General features: G+C 38.4%; 1 protein-coding gene across 1 annotated transcript in view; it reads left to right on the forward strand.

Annotated features, from left to right (window-relative positions):
• Positions 1-2093: 2093 nt before the first annotated feature.
• Positions 2094-27977, forward strand: part of LOC136763336 (ALS2 C-terminal-like protein) — a 33839-nt gene continuing 7955 nt past the window's right edge. Inside the window, exons 1-23 of the mRNA XM_066717272.1 lie at positions 2094-2206; positions 13094-13234; positions 14072-14177; positions 14408-14600; positions 15031-15096; positions 15772-15940; positions 16571-16699; positions 17190-17315; positions 18670-18740; positions 18852-18918; positions 19318-19523; positions 19939-20004; positions 20536-20634; positions 21076-21237; positions 21786-21897; positions 22760-22837; positions 23249-23379; positions 24414-24629; positions 25036-25129; positions 25906-26063; positions 26692-26742; positions 27249-27278; positions 27398-27574. Of these exons, the coding sequence (XP_066573369.1) occupies positions 13112-13234; positions 14072-14177; positions 14408-14600; positions 15031-15096; positions 15772-15940; positions 16571-16699; positions 17190-17315; positions 18670-18740; positions 18852-18918; positions 19318-19523; positions 19939-20004; positions 20536-20634; positions 21076-21237; positions 21786-21897; positions 22760-22837; positions 23249-23379; positions 24414-24629; positions 25036-25129; positions 25906-26063; positions 26692-26742; positions 27249-27278; positions 27398-27574 (2630 nt within the window). The 5' untranslated portion in view covers positions 2094-2206; positions 13094-13111. The remainder of the gene's footprint in view (positions 2207-13093; positions 13235-14071; positions 14178-14407; positions 14601-15030; positions 15097-15771; positions 15941-16570; positions 16700-17189; positions 17316-18669; positions 18741-18851; positions 18919-19317; positions 19524-19938; positions 20005-20535; positions 20635-21075; positions 21238-21785; positions 21898-22759; positions 22838-23248; positions 23380-24413; positions 24630-25035; positions 25130-25905; positions 26064-26691; positions 26743-27248; positions 27279-27397; positions 27575-27977) is intronic.

Below are 27977 nucleotides of genomic sequence, written 5' to 3' on the forward strand. Positions count from 1 at the left end.
TCCACAACACTTTTTGTAAAGAAGTGACTCAGTCCTGTATATACATGCTTTCACTTTCCTAACATTTGTGTCCTTTGGTGAATTCCCTTGTGTCAATTGAAGTGGCACTTGTTTGATTCTTTTAGTCTTTCTGGTTATGACGTACGCTAAGAATTATTTGACTCACTCTTGTCTGAAGTCTTTCCATAGCAGCACTGTTTTTTATTTATTTAATATAGTGCCCAAAAACTGAATACAGCAGTACAATGTGGCCATATGTCATACAGCTTTTACAGTACATTTGTATTTCAGCGTACTTTGATAAATTACAAACACAAGGCTTTTTTATCACCCCCCCACAATGTCAATTAAAGCATATTGATGAGTCAGCACCTAAATCCCTTTCATAGTTTGTCTTTTCTAGTTACGTACCACCGATTCAAAATGTATAGAACATGTTGTTGTTACTTGCACACAATCAATTACATTTATTTAACCTCAACTGAATTTGACATACAGGTGCCCAGTTAGGAATACACAGTCTGTATACTTGTGGATTTAGTGTTTGATGCTGCATTTATTTTTGTCTTCAGTTAACAAATTTACAAGCTTAACAGCTGGTCTAGATCACTGATTTTCATTGTTAAAACATAGTGGCCCAAAAATTGATATTTGAAGATCGTCATTAATAATGAAGGCTTGTCATCCTATGGGGAGCCCCTGTACAGTATTTTTTTAAGCCCAGAACAATACATTGCTGTTACACTATATCCAATATAACAGATTCTGTCTTCTTATGAAATCCATAAATATAAATGTAATACAAGTATGGGTGATAAGTCTGAAGTTATCTCTATGCTTTTCAAACCTATAGACCTTCATCACCTCTTCAAAGCACCCACGGTGGAATATTTTAAATCACAGTCACCTTTTGTTTTAATGTGTCTTTTGTCATCTTCAAAATGCTCACTCTTCAAGGCTACAGTATTAATCATATGGATTGTAGTTGCTGTAATATGTACTCTTGCTTAACAAAATAAGTTATTCCCTAAAAGTATGTTCTAATCAACATTTTATAAAATTAATAATTTGAAAATTACTGCAGACTAACTAAAGTGTAAATTATGGAAGTGCTTAAAATGTGTAAAATGCCTGCTTCAGGAATGCTGTTGAACGTTAGAAAAAGACATACATGAATAGAACATGTATATAAAACTATACAGCTCTGTAGTCTTGATTATTTTTCAGTTGAAGACATTATTGTTTACGTTGGAAACTTGCAAGCATTAACAATTGTACCTGACTTTATGATTAACCATATTTAGACTATTAGCAGGTATACACATAAATAGTGTACTGTAATGTATTAATAGCTAACATATATCATGGATAATATTATTTTAGTATTGGGGCTTGGAGGGGGGAATCTTATTGTGGTTGTTTAGTTTCAATAATATCAAAAGAGTACTTTCCATGGTGCTGAACTTTGTTTACATTATCTTTTTGTGATAAGCCTTAACAGAAATGTCATGTACTTTTTATCTGAATGAGCCCATTGCCTTCAGCATAGGCTTATATCCCACAGACATCTGTTGGGCGGAAGTAAATCCTCATTATTTTAAACAGGTTAGCCTACATATTTGTAATGTATCAAGTGTTTGAAGCAGAGCAATATTGTTTGAAGTGAATTAATGGAAATATGTTTTTCTTTTCCTTCAAGGAGCAAACCTGAAGAGCAGAAGCAGTTTTCTCTGTTTTACTTTGAAAATATTTAGCAGCAGTGTTTGCCTGTTGGCTGCTGTTGTTATCTAATGCAGATGTTGCAAACCCCACAGTAAAAGTTGTGGCTGCTACTGTAATTTGTCAAATTATCACTTATTTTTCTCCAGGCAGACTCAGGATGAGTTTTTTTCCCTCACTTTCCTGGATCACAGTCTGTGAACATCCACACAAGATCGTACAGGAATTTGGGAGTGACTTGAATGCATCCGAGTAACTCATGAGCGAGCCATGCCAGGAACAAAGAAGGCATAGCCTGCTGTTTCCACGTCTACCAGGAATGTGTGCAAAGCACCTTGGGATACGCTGTCAGCTGGGTGCATGACTTCCTTGTTTCTATTCAGTAGCAGGTCGTTTGCTTAGTGAGAGGGAATGGTGGAAAAGTAGAGCTCATATTCTCAGAGCAGCATGGGACGCAGGCAGGCAGAGACAGGACACAAATCTTCTGGTAAGGAGCAGAACTGAATGTTTACATGAGGAACTATAAGTCAAGATGAAATGTGAAAATGTGTTGGTGGTTATAACTGCAGTGGCTGTGGAAAAAGAGAAGCAATATACCCCTATGTGTGTATCCCATGTTGTGCAAACTTGGCAAAGCAGGTGCAATAAATACACATATTAAAGGGGTAACAACTGATTTTTATTTTATTTTGGGAGAATCCTGTGTGTGTTTTCTGTGATAATCTGATTTGAAGACACTTTTAAGTCACAGAGTATATTTATAGTTAAAAAACACTTCTATAGATGAGTAATATTGTGATTTCAATAGTTTTAGGTATACATTAAAGTGTGTACAAAAAAAACACTATAATTGGAATTAATGCAAACTATATCTTATAGATTCAATAATAATAATAATAATAATAATAATTAAAAGAAGAATAACCTTGCTGTGGTTAATGAAATGTTAGCTGATTTTCATTGGTAGGGCTGCTGTCCTTTTTCACTTTGTGTCGAGTGTGGAATGGCCCTGTCGAGGCCCTCGCTCATGCCAACATAGGATTCAAACAAAGGGCAACTTTGTTGTGTTTGGGACTGAGCAGAGTTTGTCCAGTGACAAATCTGTCGCTTTACCTCCTTCAGATTATGTCCCAATCTTATTTTACTAATGTGCTGAAATATGTGCCCTCATGCAACCCAGTAAGTCAAAACACGTTTTATGTTTAATTATTTTTAAAGCTGTGGTTGAATTGAAGGTGTGGATTTAATTTGCTTTTCTTTCTCTTCGTGGATCTAATGTATTAAATGTGTTCTTTCAACCCTACAGTCACAGAGAAAATACAGGTCCATCTTTTGACTTCTCAGCAGGTGGAATATGTGTCAACACTATCCTTAACAATTTTAAATCTGTTTCATTTTTCAAAAAGTGTAAAAGGACAGGGTGCTACAGGAACATCTATTTTTGTCCTGCCCCTCACTTATGTAGTATTTAGTCAGAACAGGGAGGAGTGCATTAGATAATTTTCCAAAGATAAAATGAAGGAATAGTATTTAAGAAAAGTCACAATGACATCATTATATTTTGAGGCCTTGTCTTATATCTCTGTTTGGTTATTCCTTTTCTGTAAGTTTCGACTTCGACTGTGACTTCTGTGAACTAGACAGCAGACAGACAGAGTGATTCATTTCAAAAATAAAACTGTATTTAACTGTGAATGCCAAGAATGTCAGAAATGTGCTGGATAAAACACCATTGCATATCAATGTTTTTTTTTTTATATATATAGATCAAATTAAAGTAGATCAATACAAAAATATATACATTGAAAAAGCTGTTGTATAAATAATGCAATCTGTAAACCTTGAACTAGTATGTTATTAGCATCAGGAGAGAGAGAGTTCGTTCAAAAATGGTTGGATCTTCAATTGATAAAGGAGTAACAAGTTATGTAAGAAAAATAAACAATAGGACCAAATACTCAGCGTAATACTCTCCTTACAGAACGGCAAAGAGGCAGGGATTATTTTTTATGTTCAGACTTGTGTAATTAATGTGTGCATTAATTTGACAGCATTCAAATGTTTTCAGTAGAAGGGAAAATAAAGTTTTCTTTTCTGCTAATCACACCCCAGGCAGTAGACTGGTATTATGCTTGTACATGCAGTTCATATTGAGCAATCTGGTGGGCTGCCAGACTAACTGCAGCAGCAGTGCGCAATGCTCATTTGGTAACGAGCGAGTCACTCGTATTTATAGCCGAGCCCAGTGAGGATCTATAAGTCTATCCTTCCCTTTTTGTTCTAGGGGAAATGTGTAGCCATTTTTGCTGTAACAGGGCTTTTGATCCTTGACCAAAGCTGACAATCTGTGAGGCATTTTTCAAATACTTTCCTTCTATTTGAAGCTACTTCTGCTGAAATAATGTTAATTAATACATGAAACTGATTCTTATGAATACTGTACATTTTCTATAATATGTACAGAATAATGCTTTCATGATATACTATGAGTTTAATTATTTCATTTGAGCAATTACAAACTCGTGGCAGGCTATAGGAACTATTCACTCCCTTGGACTTTTTCACATTTTGTTGTGTTAATACTTGCAATTTTGATGCATTTAAATGGGATTTCCCCCCCTTTCATTTACATCATTAACTCCGCAGAAGAGGCAAGATCTTTTTTTATTGTGAAACAACAGTTAATGAAAAGTAAGAACAACTGAAATGTCTTGGTTAGAGAAATATTCACAGCTCTGAGTCAATCCTAGTTAGAATCACCTTTGGCAGAAATTACAATCTTCTGGGGTAAAAGTCTCTACCAGGTTTGCACATTTAGATTATGTGATATTCGCCCATTCAATCTTCAAGTCAGATCAGGTTTTTACTGCGCCACACCAGGACATTCACTTTCTTGTTTTTAAGCCAATTCAGTGTGGCTTTGACTGTGCACTTGGGGTCACTGTCCTGCTGAAAGGCTAAATCACCATCCCAGTTTTAGCTCATTTGCAGTCCGAAGCAAGTTTTCCTCAAGGATTTGCCTGTATTTAGCTCCATCCATTTTACCCTCTAACATGACAAGCTTCCCAGTCCCTACCATAGCATGATACTGTCACCACCATGCTGGGTGATGTGCTGTGCTGGTTTTGCGCCAGACATAATGCTTTGCATTTAGGCCAAATAGATCAGTTTTTGTTTCATCGGACCACAGAATCTTGTGCAACATTTTTTAAGTCTCCCACATGCCTTTTTGCAAATTGCATGCAGAATTTTACATGGGCTTTTTTCAGATATGATTCAAGTTGCAGCAACCTGGAACTCGCAAGATGCTTTGTGAAAGAAACCCATTCTGTGGCATCATAATGTCACACTCTTCTCAGGCTTTTTTTCAGTTTCCAGAGTCATCTGCACTTCATCTAGATGACTCGGACAGTTTAGAAATCAGATCATTCTTGCACTATGCCGATGCTACTGACAAATGTAGTGGTAAAGTTTTTCACATACACTGTATCAATATTTCACTTCTGGAGCTGGCTGTATGGCATGCCAACATGTGGCATTATGTTGTGGAAAAGAAAAAGAAACACCCTGTCTGCAGGCATTATTGTCAATCATCTGGATTCGTGAACAGCAATGGACTCCAGTTCCCAGAAGTCTCGATCATTTTAAATTGTTGTATATGGGGTATAAATCTCAACAACCCAGCAGCACTCCCACCTCCACTACTTCTGAGACTAAAGTTACGGCACTGCCTAACATTCTCATTACCCCTGTGCTCTGAACACTTGATCACACAAGTGTCACATTGATTGTCTCCTAAACTTTTCAGTTCGTTTTTTTCTGAAGATGCTGTATTACGTTTGCGATGTTAAGCAATATCTCGGATAAGGAAGCCTAACGCAGTCTTAGACTGGCAAGGAAGTGTGGGAACTTCCTATGTGAATGATCACATATTATTGCAGCTCATTCATAGCTGACAACGAAATTCAAACTATGGCAGCCGATCAGAGCATCTGGTGGAATCTAAACATTCTTGTTTAATTATTTTTCTGACAAGATTTTCTTGTTTGTTGAAAGTCATGTGGATTGAAAGACAAATGATTGTGCTCTGTTCAGCCAAGACATCTGTACAGGAACATTATCTGCCCTCTTCTTCAAGCCTACAATTCAAATCAGACTTACGACTGTAGAGCAACATGTTACTGGTGGAGAACAATTTAAATAAAAACTGTATGTATCTGCTATCATGCCTCTCAGGGCCAGGCAGCTATACTCAAGGCAGATATTTACTGGGTGCAACATTGAGATCTCAGCAAACCGGGTGATTAAAAAAGGAGTTGAGATTCCTGTAGGCCTCCCTGATGGTATTCCTAAATGTGTTACAAAATAAATGTCATGTTTTAAAGTGTAGAGGCAAGTCATACTTGTTTGTGCATGTTGTTCCATTCAAATATCAGTGTGAGTAAATGGGTTTGTATATTTATGGTAAAGTTTTATGTCATGTTATATATCATCTCTGCACCCGGTGATGTCAAAAAATGGGGGTCATTATTGAACAATTAAGCTGTGTTCTGTGCAGGGACTTGTCACGAGGGAGGTGTGCACATAATGCATGACTCATTACAAGCACATTCGATTTGTAGATCAACCCATTTTTCATCACAAAGTTTAAATAACAATTATTGCGTCGCGCAGATCCACCTCCGAGCTCCAGGAATCACATTGTGACTCCCACTCACTTATTTTATGGGACAACTCCCTCTTTCATGGAAACTTCTATATGGTTAACCCTCTTAACAAGCTCTTAGGTTGTTTTAAAAATAGGTAGGTACAGTCAGGTATACTGCTTATCAGGAGTGAGATTGTGTATTATAGGAGGTTCAATGTGTCTTTATTAGTGGGTTCCTAAAGTGCGGCCCAGGGGCTCAAGGATGATTGGTGCGCCTCCCCAAAGCCAACCTTCAACCACCCCTTTTCTGAACTTTTACTATATTTTAAAACTTTCTGAAAGGAATTTGCTACAAATTGCACATGTAATTTGGGGGGAAATAATACAACAACAATTAGAGTTCATAAATGTTCCCTAACAGAAATGTATAGGAAATAAAAAGGTATGATTTGGGACATATTTTGTTTTCATCGGTAGTTCATTTTCTACTGTGCCCCCCCCCCCCCCCCCCCCTCTCATGCAACCCTCCATCACCAGACATTGGGAACCCCTGCATTAAACAATGTTTTGTGTAAGTATCAATGTCAGGGCAACGGAGAAGGTCATGTCATTCCAGACGTTTTTCTAGGTGAAATTTCTGAATTTGGAATTTATATATATATATATATATATATATATATAAATGTACAACTTCATAAAATCTAAAGAACAGCACACTGGAACCACTGTAATTTTCCAAAACACTGTTTCTTCAATTTAATTCACCTCAAAGGGAATTCAATGATGTCGCCAGCATTTATGTAAAACAAAATATATCAGAAAACCTACTTCCAAAACTCAGCACTACACATATTTAAAGTGTTAAAGTGCTGTTTTCAAAATGGTTTGTTTTATTTTACAATTTGAGATGACTGGCCTTCAGTGTCAACAGGAGCACAACAACTTGCAAATGCTTATGAATTACTGGTTCAGCTCTCTCCATGTAACTAAAATCAGTGAAGTGTTTTGGCAATTTCTATAATTTAGAGATCATTTGGGACAATCACTTGTACCCATACAGAACTCAAGGACTGCAGCTCTGTTAATTAGACAACAAGCTTACATAACCCATCAATAAATACTTTCTCTGTCCTTGAAAAGACCAGAAGCCAAAAGGATAGAGGTTTAAATGCAGTTACAAGATGTGCATTTCCACTGAGCATCTATAATTAAGGACATGAATAATAGTAATAGTAATAATAATAATAACAATAACATTAGGCACTTACCGATCACTGAGGAAAATATAAATGTGCTTATCAGTTATTCCTAACAATAATCTTTTTTTATATACAAATACACTGGTACACGTATTTGTTTTGTGAATGGGTCTCTATGGTATGTACACAAATACTGTTGCACTTAGTGGGGTATTGAGCTTTGGTATGTGTGCTTTTTTATAACTACTCTCTTTCATGACCTTGTGCCGATGGCTGGCTGTAGAAATGCAGGCTAGAATCTGAAGCAACTATCTCTGTTTACAAGGAATGGCTGCTATACATAGACATGAGCCTGCGATTCTGGCATCAGCTCAGATATCAAAGCCAAACTTTCACACAGACTGAGGCCTACAGCTCATACACAGAGGTAAAGTTTCTCCTCAGTTAGTTCTGATTAAGGCCATATGGTGAATTATTAAACATTGTTTATGCATTGTACCATGTGTGACTTAATAAATATCTCTTGGTTATTCAGACAGCCTAAACACAGAAGTAATCAAAACATCCGCCCACCAGCCCAAATAAAAACACAGTACGTGATGGGAGTTTCTCATTAGGTGTGAGGTAGAAAACCTCTGCTATGCAAAAAGCTGCCATTAAGCATCTTGTGTCTGGTCTGAGACATCTTTCTCTTTTTCAATTGACAGTCTTCAAGTGTCATGTTCTCAAGCCTATCTCTCTGCTCTAATTACAAAAAAAATAAGTGGTTAAGTTGCAATACTGATTTTATCTAGCATGTACGCTAGTGGGGAGTTTTAATGAATACCTCATGTTTTATTTCTAGCCCTGTATGCTGTCTTTTATGCTGTTTTCCAATTTAGTGTCTGCTCTTTTTATTTAAATTACAGTACATGGTAGATTGAATCCTGTATTTTTTATATTGTAAGACAGGGAGAGAAATCCTCTAATTACTTTATATCTAGGGTAGATTGATTGTTACAAACTAGAAAACCTAAAGTATAGTGTTTTTAGTTTTGTTGTATTCCCCTCACTTCCTTTAATGCAAGAAAGCAATTATTTACAAACAGGGCCACCATCTTTACCATATCAGTAACTAATCTGCACATTATTTATTTATCTATTTATTAGCAGACATTCTCAATGGCACTTCCATTAACAAAAATAACACTGTGATTAAAAAACGCTTTTCACCAAATGTTATATTTTATGGAGCAAGTACAATAGTAATAGTATACATCCCAATCCCGAGTATTTAACCTAGATTTGTTATCACTTTGTTGTAGGTAAGACTTCACTACTATTATACATATTGCAATCAACAGTAAATATCATGTCAACACTGCTACCATAAGCAAGGTTTTTGCTAGACAGTGAATAATAGAACTATTACAACTTCAGGTGTTATGTAAACACATGTAGAAATGTTGATTGCTCAAGGCTTTACACTCACAATTTGCATCACACTGTGCAATTCGCGAGTGCTTAGTCTTTGAAAAGTGTGACTTGTCAAATGTGGTGTATGGTATGCCATTTACTTTAAATATTATTTTGTTTTCATCAGTTGTTTGCAAAAAACTGTTCAAAGCTTGTTGCTTCTGAACTTGTTATTAGGATGTGACAAATATAAGGACATGTTAAACAAGAAAATATATTTTGTAGCCACACAGTATGAATCGATTCACAAGTCCGTATATGTGAATAGAAAGCCAGAAAGCATGGCTTGCAGCTGCGGTTATTTAGTCTTTCTGACCTGACCTTTTTCCCTTGTTCTATGGAGAAAGAATGAAAGACTCAATTTTTTTCTCTCAAGCCAGCTCAGGAATGAAGAGTGGACGCCTAAAATAGTCATACAAATCAGATAACATAACTGGAGGAAAAAAAAAATCTTAGTGTAGTTTTAATGTTTTGAGTCTTTGACTTACCTCTCAAAATTACAGTGTTCCACGGGCGTTATTTGTGTGGGGGCCGGGATGGTCAAGTCTACCATCAGTCGGTTGCCCCCAATAATGTGTGTGACGGTTACTTTAAATTAAGGAGCAGAGGAGAAAAGAGGTTGTGTTTGTGTAGCACAGATTTCCGCAGTTATGCGCAGATCTGCAGAATCCCAGCGATCCCAGTGGTGTATCAGCACAGATCTGGAAATCTGCACTAAATAAGCGTGACCAGAACGTTGGGCCTCAACCAATAGTGGCTGAGCACAAGCGCGGCAAGAGAGTGTGATCGTCGGAGAGAAGAAGTGAGTTAACGAAATAGGTGTGACTTCTAATATAGCAAACACAGTTATACATTCAAATCTATTTTTATATTCCTGTGTACACACCCTTGTTGCATCTCTCTAGCTAGCTAATCCGCTGCCTAGGTACCGTTAGCTAACTTTATCAAGTTAAAATGCTGTGCCTGCTTCTAAATATAATACTGTAACGTTAGCGACATTGTCTAGATCGGTGTTCACACCATCAACCTGGCACGACACCGGATTGAACTGTCTAGGGCAGGGGGTTTCTTAAGCAAATAAGACCTCAGTTGGAACAAAAACCAGCAGGGCAGGGGGAACTCCAGGACCGGTTTGAAAACCCCTGGTCTAGTGTGAAAGCAGTTTAGGATTTTTTTCTTAATTTTATGGTGTGACTGCAGAGCTCACAATCTGTCCATTCTAAGGTTAGTTTGGCCATTTTCAACCTCAGACAGACACAAGTAGTGCAGTTATTGTTTTTGTAAGAGCCATACTGCATAATTCTGTTCTATGTAAATATGTTGCTACACAGAATACAATCTAGCTTGAGGTAAAACAGAGCAGGGGAAGGGGTTGATTGTAGGGAACGGTGAGACACTGCATTGGGGAGGAGAGTGTAGAGAGACTGGAATGAGATCACACTCACAACATTAGTGAGGTTTATTATTTCTTAGCACTTCTTTCTACCCTCCAGGTCTGTTACATAAAATGCTCCATTCAAGTCTACCTAACATCTCCTAGTGCTTTATGCATTTGTTTATTGTTCAATTTAAATTGTACAATATCCTTTTACATGAGTTACCAGACACTTTATAAACATGCACATAGATTTGAATGATGCAAACTACTGAAAAACTATATATTTTGACAATTTATTGTTACACTGATAATGTGGGTTACAAATACAACATTACCTGTAAACCTCCAAAAATATATTATAAAGTTATATGCATTTACATTGGCAGCTATAAATCTGTGGCTCTCCATTATAATGACACTGTGGCCCTTTATTCCAAATGTGCAATGAATTCTCTAAGTTTTTTTGTCTTACTTTTGTATATGTTACGAATATGTTATATGTTTGCTAACCATATTGGTCACATGAATAACTGAAGAAGCAAATCCCCTGTGAAATCATGTGTTTTCACCCAAAATGACATATTTCTTGTTCTTGTATAGTTATCTGTATGCTGTGGCCTTTAAGGAACATTCAATTGAATACCCTCTTGTACCGTCTGTATTCATTTGTTACAGACTGTGATGCAGCTTCAAGCAGCATATCTGCTGCAGGCTAGACACGAGTTATAAAACCTCAGATAGTCCTGAATTATCAACAATAGCTTGACTTCCATAAGGGCAGCTCTGTTGATTTGTCCGCAATGACAACCCGATGAAAATACAATTACCGGATGTTCTTAGTGGGTGGGAACGCATGTTTTGTGTGTAAGTGTGGAAGTATCGTAGCTTGATTGTCCTGTTTTTCCTGTAACTTATGAAGCATTTGGTAAATCCCTGTTCTCACATAGGCTTCATTCTTATTTATTTTCTCATGTAGAATTAAACAGTAGCAAACAAACAAAATCCAACTAATTTACACCTTCCTCAACACAATACATTGTACATTAAAAAGGTGCACGGTAAAGCCTGGCTGGGTTGGATCTATATTTTGTGTAAACTGTTCAGGCTCGGGTGGGGCCGGGTCCGTGGTTCATTAATAATGAATATTGTTTGTTTTTGTATTTTATTTTGGGACTTTTCACCCTCCCTCCCCAAAAAGACAAATCAATTATGAATGGTATGCACAAAAGAGAATTGTCTTTAGTCTGAAAGCTCTTTCTTCCCAAAGACATTTCTTGCTCAATCATTCATAAAAAATAGTAATGTATTTTTTATTTTAGTGTTTGTTTGTTTGACATTTCTTGCTCAAGGCAGTGTTTCTCCTATAGCCCGCACTCTAATCCTGACTAGTCCAGTTTCCGACTGTTGACCTACTCAGAAGATCTGTATGGATATACCAAAATAAATAGTTCTTATTTATATTAATTCAGCATCTCTCTGCTATATAAAATAAGTGGCTATCAACTGCTGAAGATTTCTCCACATATATAATCAGAGCTCCAGAGGAAACTTTACAATTAAGCAATAGTTGCAATGTTAATGGATTGTCTAAGTATTCACAATCACCCGGCATTTTCAGATATTTTTACGTATGTTCAGGCAAAGTGAAGCAATTACATTTCAGTAAACGTTAAATGATTGATTATACTTCTTAGGGTTTTCTGTTTATGTTGCCTATATAGTATTGTTAATTCATTTTTGTTACTACATTTTAAGCTATCCCATATTATGTCTTCATATATGTTGTTTATTCTATGTAATTAGTCATAATTAAAGTGAAATAATAGAATATTAAAATCACTTATATTCTCATTCAATGCTTAAACAAACAAACACAGCCTTCAAGTTATTTAAATTGATATATCGTAAATGTAGTTTTTAAACCCAAAGAAATGAAAGCATGCTCTGAATCCTGCAATGGTTTCTCACAAAATAATTATTTATTGAAAAGATACCAAGACCCTGTCCATCCAAATGTATTCTATTTTACTGCAACACTTTAAACAACAATTCAAGTCACACTCCACATCAGTACTTAAAAAAGGGATATTATATTTTTCCAGGTCTTAAAATGAGATACTCTTTGACACTTGGGTTGTGTGGTTGTGTGTCTTTTCTTGTATTTCATAGAAGAGGCCATGTCTGAGCCTGTGTGAAATAAGTCATCTTGAACACACTCTGCCTACAGTACTCAACACAACAATAATTATTTTAAGCTAGGTTAGTTGCGTAAATGGTTAAATATAGCTCTCTGCTTAAGCTGAAATGTTTTCACTAGTTCACTTCTCATGAACAGCAGTTCCTTCCCTCATTTGCTACTTGCTTATTAATTGTAGTACTTGTACTTAATAACCACCAAGACACCAGCGCAATTCATATCACTAGTCCATTTCCACATTGTGTAAGAGAAACACAATGTTCACCAGTAGATGTGGTGAGGAAGACGAGTCCCGAACAAAAGGCTGTTTAATTTCCTGCCTTTACTTGCCTATGTACTGATCATCACAGAGTACGAACATACGCTTTGTGTCGATGCAGAACGTTTGGTTCCCCCCAAGAAATCACGTTCTGTCTGGTGCCGCCAACGCAGTCTATGAGTCAATGCACAGCTTATAACCCATTTTTAACATGTGTTGTTTGTGTATTAATATAAAGGATCCCCGACCAAAACAGATGAGAATTGCGGATGATTTTGCCCACCTGACGGCATCCCTCATGACAAATCCCAACAGGCTCAGCTGCTCTGCTGTTTGGACTTGTTCGTCTCCCTCTGCACCTGAAGAATCACAACTGCAGGTAATTTAGTTTAACAACACTGACTTTGGAGGAATAGCTCATAGGTTGTGACAAAACAGGACTGATTACCAACTCATTGTCTTAAAATCTATTGTGTCTTAGTAACACGGATGTGCTGTGAAAGGCATTGCTGGTATTTACAAGAAAATTCACATTTTCACATAGTTTGTTTGCCTTTTTGTTCATCCTCGTATTTTAGCATGTCAGTTTCCCAGAATCTGAGGAATCTAGTCTCTGAGTTGATTTACTTCAGACTGAGAATGGCATTACATGCTTTGTCTTGCCTGCTGCAGAGGGAACACTCTCAGCAACTCTTCTAAGCTGGCAGACAGATGTAATGCAAATAAATAATAACAACTTGTTTCTTCAAGTCTCCGTGTGCCCATCAGTTTGTAGGTTTTGACTTAAAAGTATAACTTATGTCAGTTATCTTCTGTGAATGAAGGGATTCAAACAAATGTATGAATGAATAGAAGAAACAGCAAACAAATGCTTATCTGATTGCAGTTTTTTTCAGTCTCTGTATAGCAGAACCATTTTATGATTATTATATAATGTATTATATTTGCAGTTCCTTAAAAAAATCTTAACAGCTTCTTCAGTAACCATACTTGTACATAATAACCTCTTTCTCAGATCATAGAGAAAAGTATTAAAATGCCTTCCTGTGAAGTATTTTACTCATTTTTTCTCATAAATTTCATGAACAACGCCCATGCTGAGGGCTATAATGCACAGTAGTTCCTCTCACTTGTTTGTTATTTAAAACAGCTAACAATGGATTATACTGTTTGGTGATCTGAACTGTGCATATTATCATGCTATTGTCTTTGGTAGGAGAAATGGCGGATTGCCAGCAGGTCTCTCGTGGAGGCTGAAAGTGTCTTTGTGAACTGCCTGTCTGACATCAACACTAGTGTTCTTCAGCATCTACTGTACCACAGTAAGTCCTGCGAAAAGAAGAATGTATAAATATATATATATATAAAAGTTCAGCCTTTGATCACGACTGCTAGTGTTTTTACGGCAACTTTATTATCACTGTCAGTTTTTTACAATCCATTATGCAGATTCATGCAAATGCAGGGCTGCGTAATTCATCACCGAACCCCCCGGGGCCTCTCGACACTGCAGTGCTGAAGTGGAGGTCCATTGACTCTCGCTCTTTTCCAGATACGGTCGATCAGAAATGGCAGGTGCAGATGAAGCAACTGCTGCAGCTCAATGAGAGATTCCAGGCCCTGTGGGACCAGACCGGGAAGAGGTGCAAAGCACTGCAGCAGGGCCTCAACGCGGGTGGCCCCCTCGGCCCCCGGGACCTGTACCTCGTCAGCAGCATCACCGGGGTTCAGGAGGGCTACGTACAGTAAGCTGGCCAGAATATCCTGCAGAGAGCTGACCCATATATCTTCTTGTTTTTGTTCTTCTACTTCTGTCTCCCTTCTTTCTTCTCCTTCTCCTTCTCATTCTTCCTCTTCTTCCCCTCCTTATTCTTCCTTCTTTCTTCTTCATAGTCATAATCATAGTATCAGTATCCAAACATATATTCAGATGTTACAGTTTGGTTAGTGGCAGCCAAGGCCCAGGCTTTTCATCCGCAGCTTCCGAAATAGTTATATTGTGTGCGCTGCATGCAATTGGAAATTACTCCAACCCTCAAGGTTATGTGATCATTAATTCAAATGTATATATCAGTGTGTGAATCATTAAAAGCTTTTGGAAAAACATGTGCAATGTTTAGAGTTTAATTAAACAGGTAATTGTTTATGTCAGGGGAGGTTTTTTCCTCGTTTCAGATACTTCTCGTCCTTCACAAGCCTTTCTGTGGTCGGAGGGTTTGATTATCTTGCCAAGAAGACAAGGTATGGAAAGTGGTGCTTAGCAATTCCCTCCCATAAGTCTGCGTTCTTGAGCTGGAATTAAGAGAGAAATTAATGATCACTTCAGTCTTTCTGAAATATCTTGGCAATGAACAGTTGTCAGGGAGAATGCGGTAATAGGCTTCGGCTAAAATATTGAAATGAAATGCATCATTATTTGAGACTCTTAATTCCTGTTAATGTAACATTTTTTGTTGCTGATGTACGGGAACATATAATTTGGGTAATTATGCTGTTCATTTGCGTCCTCATTCAAGGTTATGTACTGTAACTACAAAATCACTTTTTTCCTGTAGTAGCCTGCCTGCCATAATCTTCCTGCCATAATTACCTCTAGGCATAAATGGGGAAAACATATTTTGTTGTAGCCCTTAGACATGAAGCTTTGAACACTCTATCTTCAACTGTGATTCATGGAAGTAATTTTCCTTCTAAATAGAATTCCAGCATTCCGTGGGTTTATTAATGTTTGCAAGTTGAAAGACATACTTCAGTTTTCAGACATCCAACTTTACTGGATACTGAGGTTGTGTACATCTAGATCATTTACAGCTCTTTCCTGTCAAACATATTACTATGAGTTTAGCCCAGTGGTCCCAATTGATTTGTATTTTAAACCTACTAACGGTTTACACTTCCCCTGTGTTGAACCTGCAGCAGCTATTGGAAGAAGAACAAGGACCATCTCAGCAAGTTCCTGACTACTTCCCAAAAAGCAGAGAACTCTGTATCGGTCAGTCTGTTCAGGATCCTTCACGAGCGCATTAGGGAGCAGGTCAACCAGTACACCCTCATCCTCAAACACCTCTGCCAGCCCGGTGACCAGGTACAATTAAACCAGAAGGCAAGCTACTTGTACTATATATACTCTATATCAGGGGTGGCTAACCCTGGTCCTGGAGAGCCACAGGGTCTGCAGGTTTTCGTTTAATCCAGATCGTTAACTGCTTAATTGAACCAATTATGGGTCTTAATTAGGCAAAATGTCCCTGTGTTCAAGATATCCATTGATTGGTAATTAAGAGAGACCTGGAAATCCTGCAGGATTGCGGCTCTCCAGGACCAGGTTTAGCCACCCCTGCTCTATATGTTGACTTGACCAGTTGAAGCCCAAGCTCAGTCAATCAATCAATCAATTAATTTTCATTTAGTATAGCGTCCTTCTCAGGGTAGCCACAGAGTGCTTTAAGGATCGATAATAAACAGACATTAGGCACGGAACAGAGAAAATCAAAAACTCGTATAGGAAGAGAGATTGTTATGGTAGAAAATAAATGTCTGTGGTCTAGGTATTCCTTATGGTGATCAGTAAACTGTTGTTTGGAGAATATTTACTCTAGGCCAAGCAGATGAAGGCTGATTTGGTTGTTGTTGTCGTTAGAGGTGCTTATTTTTTGTCATTAATATATTGAATGGATTTCATCGGCTGCTCTGAAGAAGATGTCTGTGATTTTAGTCTACAGGCGCTGATGAACTGAGTGAAGCTCTGAGGGTGTATGTAGATCTACAGAGCCACATTAGCCAAGTTCTGGACGAAGCCTCCCATACCAAGGTCTTGTGGAAATCTCTGGGGCAGAAATTAACGGTATGTTTGACGTTTGTTTAATCAAGTACATTTTGCAAGGATGGTAGAGCAGGTTGTATATGACAATGAGCCAAAGTTAACCATAGCTTGAGGTGGTCTCAAAATGATGATCTCATTTCAGAGTGTAAACGGCATGCTTACTGTACATTTTAAGAATGAGAGACATTTCTGACAAGTTTTCACGGTGAAAGAAAATTGTCTGTGTGATTTCACCAAAGAAATTCAGATTCATAACTCTGTATACATCTTAATTCTGTCACATACTGTGCTTTAACAAAGATAATCCAAATTACTGTGAGAGTCCATTCAACAATTTTAGGAATGCCACAGACGTTAATGCTGGATGAACAGTGTTTGTCAAACCCATATCTTTCTATTACCACACATTGCCATTAACACACCCTGTTTATTTCCCCTCTCACACAATAATAGTCTGTTCTTGTTTCTGCTCTGACTTTAGATTAATTAATCGCTTTCTTTCACTCGTCAGGATGTTTTGCGCAGCCCTGAGCGCAGGCTTCGAGAAGACAGCAGGAGTGCCCCGGTCTCCCTCTCGCCTGGGAAATTTGGCCATGAGAGGATACTGCTCTTTGATGATGTGTTAGTAGTCCTTCAGGTCAGCTGATGAAGACAATTCACATATTTAAACCATTTCTGACACTTCTCTGAACAGCAATTCTCATGACACTCCCCACATAATTGATGTTGCTGGTAAAAAACTTAAAAGAATCATGAAAAGAATATGTGGGGTATGAAATCCCTTTTTTTGTCATTACTTTGTCTTTAAGATCAGTAGACCCTAATACTATAACACTTTATTTTAGTTCTTAGTGCTGGGTTATATATATATACTTGACTGTGGTCTCAGAAAAATACAAAAAAACGCATCTTTTGCAGATGAATGGGTGTGAAAATATGAGGTCTGCCTTCCCTTATGAAGGTTTATGAAGTTATCCAGATTAAACCACTCACATACTGGTATTGGGGATTTCAAGAGAAGGGCAATGAAGGAAATCAGAATAACTAAAACAGTCAAAAGCTATAAAGTATGGTTAGTTGCTTTGTTTTGGTTCTGGGTGACATGCTTTGTGGCTGTGGCACTGCCTTCACTTTCACATTACTGATTAGCATTCGGGCGCTCATGTGGTTTGAAGTCTTGTTTCACTCTCCCCAAGTTCTCTTTTCGATGGCCTCTATCTTCCACTTCTCCGTCCTTGACTTGTCACTTTGTTTTGAAAGTTTCCTCTGGTGTTAAGTACTGTGAAGCGTTTTTTGGTTGTCGTGTGTGTGTGTATGTGTGCTTAACAATGCATAGTATGTAACTTTACAAGCTAGATTGAATGTATGCATTAATTCACAAGGAACCATTACACAAGGGGGCCTTTTTCAAATGTTTTTCACTTCAGTACCATCTCTTCATCATCATTCTGTGTAGACCTGAATTATTATTCACCACAGCATTTGCATTCACATCACTCACAGAACAGGTGCACACAGCATGCACACACATCTTTCTTGAGAGGGGAAATGGTCAATTTTCTGTTGGTATTCACAAACCTAGAGCTAAAATATACTTCTGTTCTTTGTGTGAGCCCCCAATCCACACATGCACTTTCTATCCACATGGTCTTTTGTCACTGTTATCGTTCCATTAAGTTGACTTTTGACAATCTGTGCCTATTATTGTAAGTAATAGCTTGAGAAACATAGCAGAGGAAACCTGTAATTGCTGGGCTTCCTTCCAGCAACAGCAAAGTTCAGTGAGCGACCGAGAACAGCACGAGTCCAGTGGGATGATGTGCTTTTAAGAAAATTGGCAGTAACGTTTAAAAAAGCAGACTGAATCAATTCGGTTTAAACCCCATGTACCATGAAGGTATGATAAAAAAGCAAAAGCACAAAAAGAAAGGTAAATATGTTTCTTTTAAAGTTATTTACAGATGCATCATCTCTCATCTGAATATTTCCAGGGCTCCGATATCCACTGCTATGATCTCACGACGCTTTGGGTTGAGGAGACAGACGATGCATCTTCTGAAAGGTGAGAACACCGGGGCCTCGTATTATGTAATGCCATTGTGATCTCGTTGTTTTTACCCTGATTTGTTTGCTCCAGCCATAATGATAAATGTTTCATTTTGTTGCTCTGCAGGAGGAATTTGAAACTGATTACCCCAGAGGAGATATTTATGTTGTACAGCCAGGAGGCACAGCATGAGGTCAGCCATCTTCATTTTATGATAATGCTGTGGCAGCAGTCACTGTACCGGTCAATGCTGCTGAATTTGAACTGACCTCATTTCACAGCCCAAGAGATCCGCGTCCGGCTGCGGTGCAGTCGAGTTCAACTAGACATCTGATCAAATAAATAATACTAGATCTCTGAATCACGCTGTAACGCTGTAAAAGTTCAAAGGGAAGATGTATTGCAGGTCTTTAAAATGAATCAAGCACGGTGTATGGTGTACGGTCTTGGGTTGAAAACAGCTCAAACACTAATTCAGAAAAACAGTCAACTTGGTTTTAATTTAGAAACAAAGCAATCTGTCAGCGATGTTTGTACGTTTTGTAGATTAAGACTGAACCCAGGGGTGGTCTGTGTGGCGGTCATTTTTCAGGTGGTGTGGCACTGGAAGATCAACCAGTCCCTTCGCCAGTGTCTATGTGGGAAGAGGGACTACCCACTCTGGGGTAAAGGCAGCCATAGTGAAACACCAAGCAGCCCCCCGGCTTGCCGATTCGCTGCTTACACCTACAAAAATGAGGGCAGGTTGAAAAATGCCATTTATGAAGGCTACTGGAATCAAGGCAAGCCACATGGGAAGTAAGTAGTGTTCTCTGGGATTTCACCACAGTCAGATGCATCAATAGTTTATAAAAACACTATTTTGTTTCAAATGTTTACTATAAATTATACATCATATCTTATAAAGGTTTATTAATAATGTATGAAAGGAATTATTAATAAAGCTGCTTTATAAACGATGTACCAATCATTTATTAAGGACACTGTAATATGAAGTGTTATATTATTGATTCTGTCAGCCTGTGTTTTGGAAATTAATTTGTGTAGCAATAAGCAACATATCTGACTGCTGGTTGAAAATAGTGTTTTTAAGTTTCCTAAAGGACCGTGGCATTACAAACTTGTACCATTTGAGGAGTTTGTTTTAAATGTTATATATAGAAAGTTGGCTTTGTGTTGCTTTTGAATTTCATACGGATATTTTGATTTTCAGAGGCACATTAAAATGGGAAGACGAGCGTAACTATACAGGAGACTTCAAGGATGGCCAGGAACATGGGTGAGAAAGACTGTGTGATAATGTGCCATGTCAGCTATAAACATTGAGGATCATGTGCTGCCTCCTGTGTGGGCATTGTTCACCTGTCTCGGCCAGTTCACCACATACAAGCCAGATAGCCGGCCTGGAAGGGGTTATTGAGGGTTATTGACTGTTTTCTGAGAATTAATCGCAGTGGAGGGAACCATGTGTGCAGCTGCCAAGACTGGACTTGGCAACAGCAACAAAATGTCTTCCCGTACCGCTATGAAAGAATGCCACAGAATATTTTACATCCATAGTATAAACACGGCCTTGGGTTTGCATCTCATCTGAAAGGCAAAGTTTCCTACGCGCACGGCAGTTCTTGTCATCTTGCCTGGAAATTGGTATGGATTTAATCTCCTGCTGGTATATCAACACCATTTCGCTGCCCCTCATTTTACGTAAACGTCTTTCAGGCCCTGCTTTCCTAACCAGATCAGTCCCTAAAGTGTTGCTGCAGACATATGTGGTTAGCACACATTTCATTTCTCATATATATTTTACCAGGTTCGGAGTGTGTCTGATTCCTAGACTCGGAGAAGAGGGATATGACTGTTACAAGGGTCACTGGAGGGAAGGAAAAATGCAAAGATATGGAATCTGTGAGTAAGTAACGTCTTATGTGTTATCCTTTCTAGGGAATTGCTCGTTTGTTTGTTTTAAATTCCTCAATTCCATATCAGGCTGACCTCGACAAGTCTTGTATCGGCGGAAGAGGTTGACAGTTGACAGTTGATGCAAGCTCACAGCACAGCTAGTATTGTCTTCACTGCTACTCAATACTGAAAGCTCACTGGGGCGTGGAGTGAGAGGTCAGTAAGGTGGCTGATGACAGTCCAGATTTGAACCGGCAATCTCTGGCCAACAACCAGCCCGAACTCCCACTGGGATGCCTTCACAGGTCACTCTTAATCTGAGTTCTTCCTGATCTATAATTAAATATATCTCCTTAACCAAACAGAGAACAGTAACATCTATAATCCATTTCATCCCACGGCCACATCCCTTTGTGTGACCATACCGACTTATCTGAATATGTATTTATAGGTACAGCAACAACATGGTGTACAGAGGGTACTTCAAAGACAACCTGCGCCACGGCTTTGGGATTTTGGAAAGCTCTCGTGTTGACAGCAGCTCGATCAGATATGTGGGACACTGGGAGAATGACAAGAAACATGGCTATGGGGTCCTGGAAAGTACTGACAGGTAGTTATCTTCAAATGAAATGATAATGACTATACTCCTACATATATATTTCTTTATTATTTATTTTGATATTAATGTTGATCATTTGTCTTTCGGATGTGACTGACTTATGTGACTAATGTCTGCTTCCAAGTTGTTCCTCTTTCTTAGAAGATGAATTACATTCTGGAAAAGAACTGAAAATAAGTGATGGTCGTAGTGTTTTAGTTGCTAGATTACATAGAACAGAAAAGGAAGATTACACAAGCGTCATTTCCTCCAAACAACAGAAAGTTAGAGCCGGTGTGATGGCCCGTCTCTAGAGTCTCTAATTACTGAAAAGGTCAAATCGGAGTGAGACGAATGGACCTCTGTAAGACATGGCAGGATTTTCTGAGATATAATTAGAAAACAATTGTTTCATTTAAATTTGGACTGACAAATCGCTTCCAAGGTGAAAACATGGAAAAACTAAACATTTCCATCTGTTTATTCTGTTTAGGTTGTGTCATTTGTTTTTTTCAGCGCTTTGTGTCAAGATATTAATGTGTCTTTGTGTTTCGATGCAGTGGGGAGACTTACATCGGCATGTGGCAGGAAGACCAAAGACAAGGCCCGGGGATCGTGGTCACGCAGTCTGGGCTCTGCTATGAGGGCACCTTTCACTGTGACAAGCTGACAGTAAGTGTGTGCATTAAATATCTGGAGAATTATCTGGAGAATCTGGAGTAGCTGGAATTATTATTATTTATTTATTGGCAGACGCTGTTATCCAGGGTGACTTACAGTTTACACAAGCAATACAAAAGTGTAGTAATACAATTCCATACACAATTCAAATTTAGCATTAATACAACATACAATTTAATGAAGAATTGTTCTTCCCCACGGTTCTGAAGAGCACGCACTTTATTGCATCTTTTGTTTGTCTAAGATGCCTTATATATATATGATATATATATATATGATATATATATATATATATATATATATATATATTTGTTTTGATCAGCTATATTATCTTTTAAATGTTATTATAATAATAATTGTTTTTCATGTAAGTACATTTGGAGGAGCAATTCCAACTCCCCCTGAACAAAGCCAGGTTGTCTGTACAGAAACAAAATTTAAACAAAAGCAAAAAAAACAAATCTGTCACCAAGTGTAAGTTGTCTGAGACTCCCTGGTGGGTTATCAGGTATAGGAGAAAAACACAAATGCACTTGAAGAAGGTAGTTCGGCTCTAACCAAAAAAAGGGTTTTTACCATATCTATAATATAATCTATTTTAGTATCCCAGCCCTGGTCCTGGAGTACCACTTTCTCTGCAGATTTTCATTCCAGCTGAGCTCCAGATTACTTAATCAGAAACTTAACTAAACTATTAAACTTAATTGGACCCTTTTCACAATCAGCTGTGAAGTAAATGGGAGCTCTGCTGGATAGACACAGGGCACTCCAGCACCGTGGTTCTGCTCTCTGGAAATAAGTGTCTGGACTCTTTAGAAACCTGCAACTTTACAAATGTCTTTCATGTTAAAAGGGCAAAGGAGTTTTGCTGTCCGAAGATAACGCTCTTTATGAAGGGGAATTTACCGAAGACCTGCAGCTAAAAGGAAAGGTAGTTATTTTCATTCATGCACTAAGTGGCTGAAGTTTAGGCTAAGTGGCACTAACTATTATTCAGCTGTATTTAATACTGAAGTTTCCTTTCAGAACAAGGTACAGAAAACGGGTTTTTTTTAATATCCTTTCTGTTTATTGTTGTTGTTGTCGTTCTAACTGAAGAAACTTGCTTCTGCAATTTGATGTCCTACCAAATAGAGAAGATTGCTCTCTTTTCCTGAGTTGAATCTTGTGCCCTTGTGACCAGACATTCCCTGACTGATCTTGACATGTCAAAACATAATTGATCTAGCTTATCTTCTGAAAAAAACTAACAAAGATGGTAACCTATTATTTAAATAGAAAATATAGATATAACAATAGAAAAATATACATCTGTGTGTGTGTGTGTGTGTTTGCTTTTAAGGGGAAGCTGACATTTCCAAATGGCTACACTATCGAGGGGGTTTTCAGCAGCACATTTGGAAATGGCTTACAGGCAAATGGGGTTCTGAAAACAGCGGGCAATGATGTCACCGCCGAGAACGCCTCACTGCTGTAAGTGGATCGAAAAAATGTGGCACTTTCCGTGAGGAGAGAATGTTTTGTTTTTGTACAAAAACCTTTTTTAGACTCTGGTTGGCATTCAGAGCATGGTGTAAAAGCAGCACAGTGCCTATTAGTCTCCTTGTGCTGCAGCTACTCTCACTTCACAGCGACCTGTGAAATGTCAGTTTTTACTGCTGTGAATTTATTGCATCTACACCAGTATGGTTTTATAGGTATTTAAATTAATGGCTTTCTTTTTGTCAATATTAGATCTTCCCATACTGAGTGATTATGTATTTGTAATATATCTTTAAATATAGTGTTACAAATATAATATATTGTAAATATATGAGTATTCCACAATGGTTAGGGTAGAAATTGTGTTTATTTCAAGTAATAACTTAATTCTTCAATCATATGACATGTTTTAATTTAACACAAAACACAAGAATCCTTGAAGAAATCCATCTGGTTTGCGACAACCCAAAGCTTCAGCGACCATCCTATCTCTAGTATTCAGAGCACCGTGCTCCAGCTCTGTGCTACAAAAATGACTTTAAAGCTCTGGAAACGTTCAGAGATGAGTCTCGGCCCCGGTCCCTAGGCGACTGAAACTAAAACATAGAGAAAGATGAAAGAGGCAAACTGTCTCTTTGGAGAGTTATTTTAACAGCCTAAAAGGGGATAAATAAATAGAAGGGCATTTTCTACTTTTTACCAGGAGAAGTGTGAGATGTGTCGTGCGAAGGGGCCACTGGGTGTTTGTTGATGGAACTGAATGATGTTTTAGGAAGTCTGTGAACTCAATGTAATTAAGGTTGGTTAGCGACGGAGCAAAGACGTTTTGTCTGCTGCAGTTTGCCTTTAATGTTTTCTCAGTCAAGATGAGAACGCTTGAAACTTTTTGCTATATGACTTTGTTTAAAACCTTGTGGGGATATTGGCTTATTTGTATTGAAATTAGCTGGCAAACTAAGGATTACCGGCCTTTTTCTAACCTTACAGAACTTTTAACCAGAAGATTAATATACTGTGTTTTCCAGACAGTTGGGAGTGGATAGTCTCCCAGTGTTTGAGAGATGGCAGGGCATCTTTGACCCGTTCATGGAGTACCTACGCACAGGAGCCACGGACGAATCCGAGGAGGCCTTCGTTGGTTTCCATGTAGAGAGCGGCAGGTCACTGAGGAAGGCTGTCAATGAGGAAGTAGCTGCTCAAAACCAAAGTGATACATCCCTGCCTTATCTTTCGTGCAACAGGTGAGTTCACTCACAGTAAGTGAAGTCATGGTGGAGTACCATTTACTCTGCAACAGTGCCTTAGATCAGTGATTATGACTTTAAGGAGTGATTAAGAAATACTACAAACCCACAACTGTGTTTGTTGACTATCTACAGGTAGTCATAATCCATAACTGGCCGCTGAAGGCCATTGTTTCAGCTTCGAATCCATCACACTTCTGATATTCCGCTATTGTTCCTCCACTCTAAACAACTTATGTTACTGGCAACAGGACACTTTCTGAAGACATACACTTTCCCACAATGAATATACGTGTGCAGCTTTTCTTTCCTCCATCTGCTTCCATGCACATCTTCAAGAGCGAAGGGGCCAAATGCTCGGGGAATTAGATTGTGACATATGTTCTCTATTCCATTTTGATAGAAAATCTGGAGAACTGCCAGTGAAGAACACGGACTTCATTAGGGAGCTCAAGAGTCGATGGGACAGTGATCAGCTACAGCAGTACTTGGAAAAGGTATAAGGCAACACAATTAGGGCAGCTTTTTAAACTCCACCAGCCTCTGCGACATGTAAATGTCACTGAATACAGATGTGTTTTAATGTGGAGTTCCAGTGTTTACAGTTCAGACTACAATTTAACGCATGGGTAGTTTACTGACATTTCTCCAAATTGATTACAGAGCAGAGGAACAATTTACTTGAATAAGTCCACCGATGTGCACACTTGGGTATCAGTGATTTCGTTATACTGTATTAGGTTTAGTCAGTAATGCTTCACCCAAGAATGTTTGAGTCTTAAAGGTTTCGTTAGTAAATTAGTGTTGCTTTACTCAGATCTGTGTTTAAATTCATTAATATACTTTTTTACCAAATAAAAGCTTGAGGTCACAGTAAAAACACTGTTGAAATTATGTCTTAATTGTATTAGTAGTTTTTCTGCTTCTGTACGATGTCATGTGCAGGACAGATGATGTAAGAAATATGATGTAATGACATTTACATACGAGAAGTGGCTGCTTTTAAAATTTAATTATTGATTACATTTGTATGTGAACCCATGTCTTTCTATGCATGAATTAAGCATCTATTCCATGTCATATTAATTCACACTATTTCCTGTAATCAGCATGCAGAATCATAAACAGATCATTCCTTTTGGTGATGCATTGTACATCTGATGTTCTCTCTTGATTTCTCTGCTTTTGAGAAGGATGGTTAGGATTTGGAGTTGCCACACAACAGAAACAAAGGCAGTTTATGTATTTATTATTGTATTCTTTAATGTTTCAGTCATTCCAGTCTCCCATGCACCCCTTGGGCAAGCTCCTGAAGACCCAAGTCCTGGTGTTTCGGGCCACCTATTCGGGAATGGGAGCAAACAAGCACCTGCTGTCCATGGCCCAGGAAGAGGTCAAATCCCACGCTGAGAAGATCCTGGAGCTCATCACGTGAGTGGAGTGAACCCACACCCCAGAGCAGTGTCTGTGGAGCCTGAGATCCATAATTTAGTTCTTTATTGTGCTACGTTTTAACCCTGAGAGCATTATTAAACCCATCAGTGACTTTCAGTTCCTGTCTCGGGTCTCTGTGTATCGATGCGGTTCGGAGAAGTGCAGGCCGGGGCTGATGAGTCACAGAGGCCTGGGGTCTCCGCAGGGTTTCTGAGCTTCAGTTTGCTGGGAATGAGTTGAGCAAGGAGGGCTTTTCTTGTGTTTACTTTAACTCATATTATAAGAAAACAATTGACTCTCGTCTGTTGTGTCTTGGCTCAGATCTTCACCTCTCCTGCCTCTGTGTTAAAATGGTGTCCTTGTATACCAGCATTTATGGCACAAATAGAACAAAATAAATACATTAAAAATGCTTTAAATAATTAAACCAACAATAACACAATACAACCAAATGGGATTAAGCGTAAAAAATGCACTGTGTTTGATAAAATACCACAGCAGTTACATTTCTCAAGCATGAAGAGTAAAACTGTGTTTTCATGCACAACTCCTTTGCCAGTAAGTGACAAAAAAGTCAGTGTTTCTCATGCGTGCTGTTTCTGTGTTGTCTTTGTGTGTGTTTCAGGGATTATATCCCTGTGTCGCATAGAACGGGCTCTCAGGAAGACGTGACGAGGTATGTGGAGGATTTGTTTCTATCTTGGTACTCACTGGACTTCACCTGCCCTGGCAATGCTCACAATACTCCCCTTAAAGTTTTAAATACCATAAATGTTATCTAAACTGACTTATGTAGATTTTTTTCCCCCTAAGAAATCAAGAAATGCGTTCTTTATTTCCCAAGTTTGATTTATAGGTAGAATGTATTTTTCTGACACATTTTGACAGTTTCAGAAATAATAAATAATCTGGTAAAATAAGACTTTATTTGTAAGGGGTATGTGTGTGAATCCAGGAGGAGTTACAAACCGCAGGCCAAAACACGTCTCTGGGTCTATTGCCATTGGCTGAATCTCAGACAAGCCTCGACTTACTTCTGAAAATTGAAAATCGAAATCTGCATTTCAACGGGTGAAAGTATGGATTTCATGTAAAACTGCAATTATTTTTAAAAATGTTTTTCATTTCTACCAGTAATGAAATTGTGAGTTGACAGTCTGTGGGATTTAAATTGTATCCTAGGGATCACCTGCTCCCTCCTGCTCTGCCGGTGTGAGTACTGTTATCTGACCAACACTATTCATTTATCAAATCCAATTCACTCAGGACTCTCGTAATCACGCAAGGACAAGCACCAGCATGCAGATTAATCCCCCTCTCTCTGTCTGCAGGGAGGAGATTAACTGTTACACCCTGGTCTTGCCCCTGATCATGCCGGCCTTCTACCCCGAGCTCTCGATGCTCTACATGCTGTACCACGAGAAGGATGATGCCCTCTACTGGCAGGGTGTCGTGCACCTGGGCCTGCTCTCTGACACTAAGCTGCTGGAGTTCCTGGATGTGCAGAAGTGAGTCTTTCATTTGTTTGCATTTCCATTGACCACTGTTTTCTTGCAACAGATGGACATTCTAGCTTTCACTTTCAGCTGTAATGAAATAATCAAATATTCACACACACACATACACACACACACACATATACAGTGAGGGAAAAAAGTATTTGATCCCCTGCTGATTTTGTATGTTTGCCCACTGACAAAGAAATGATCAGTCTATAATTTTAATGGTAGGTGTATTTTAACAGTGAGAGACAGAATAACAGCAAAAAAATCCAGAAAAACGCATTTCACAAAAGTTATACATTGATTTGCATGTTAATGAGGGAAATAAGTATTTGATCCCCTATCAATCAGCAAGATTTCTGGCTCCCAGGTGTCTTTTATACAGGTAACAAACTGAGATTAGGAGTTC

Source organism: Amia ocellicauda, chromosome 2 (genome assembly GCF_036373705.1).
Source record: "Amia ocellicauda isolate fAmiCal2 chromosome 2, fAmiCal2.hap1, whole genome shotgun sequence".
Classification (NCBI taxonomy): Eukaryota; Metazoa; Chordata; class Actinopteri; order Amiiformes; family Amiidae; genus Amia; species Amia ocellicauda.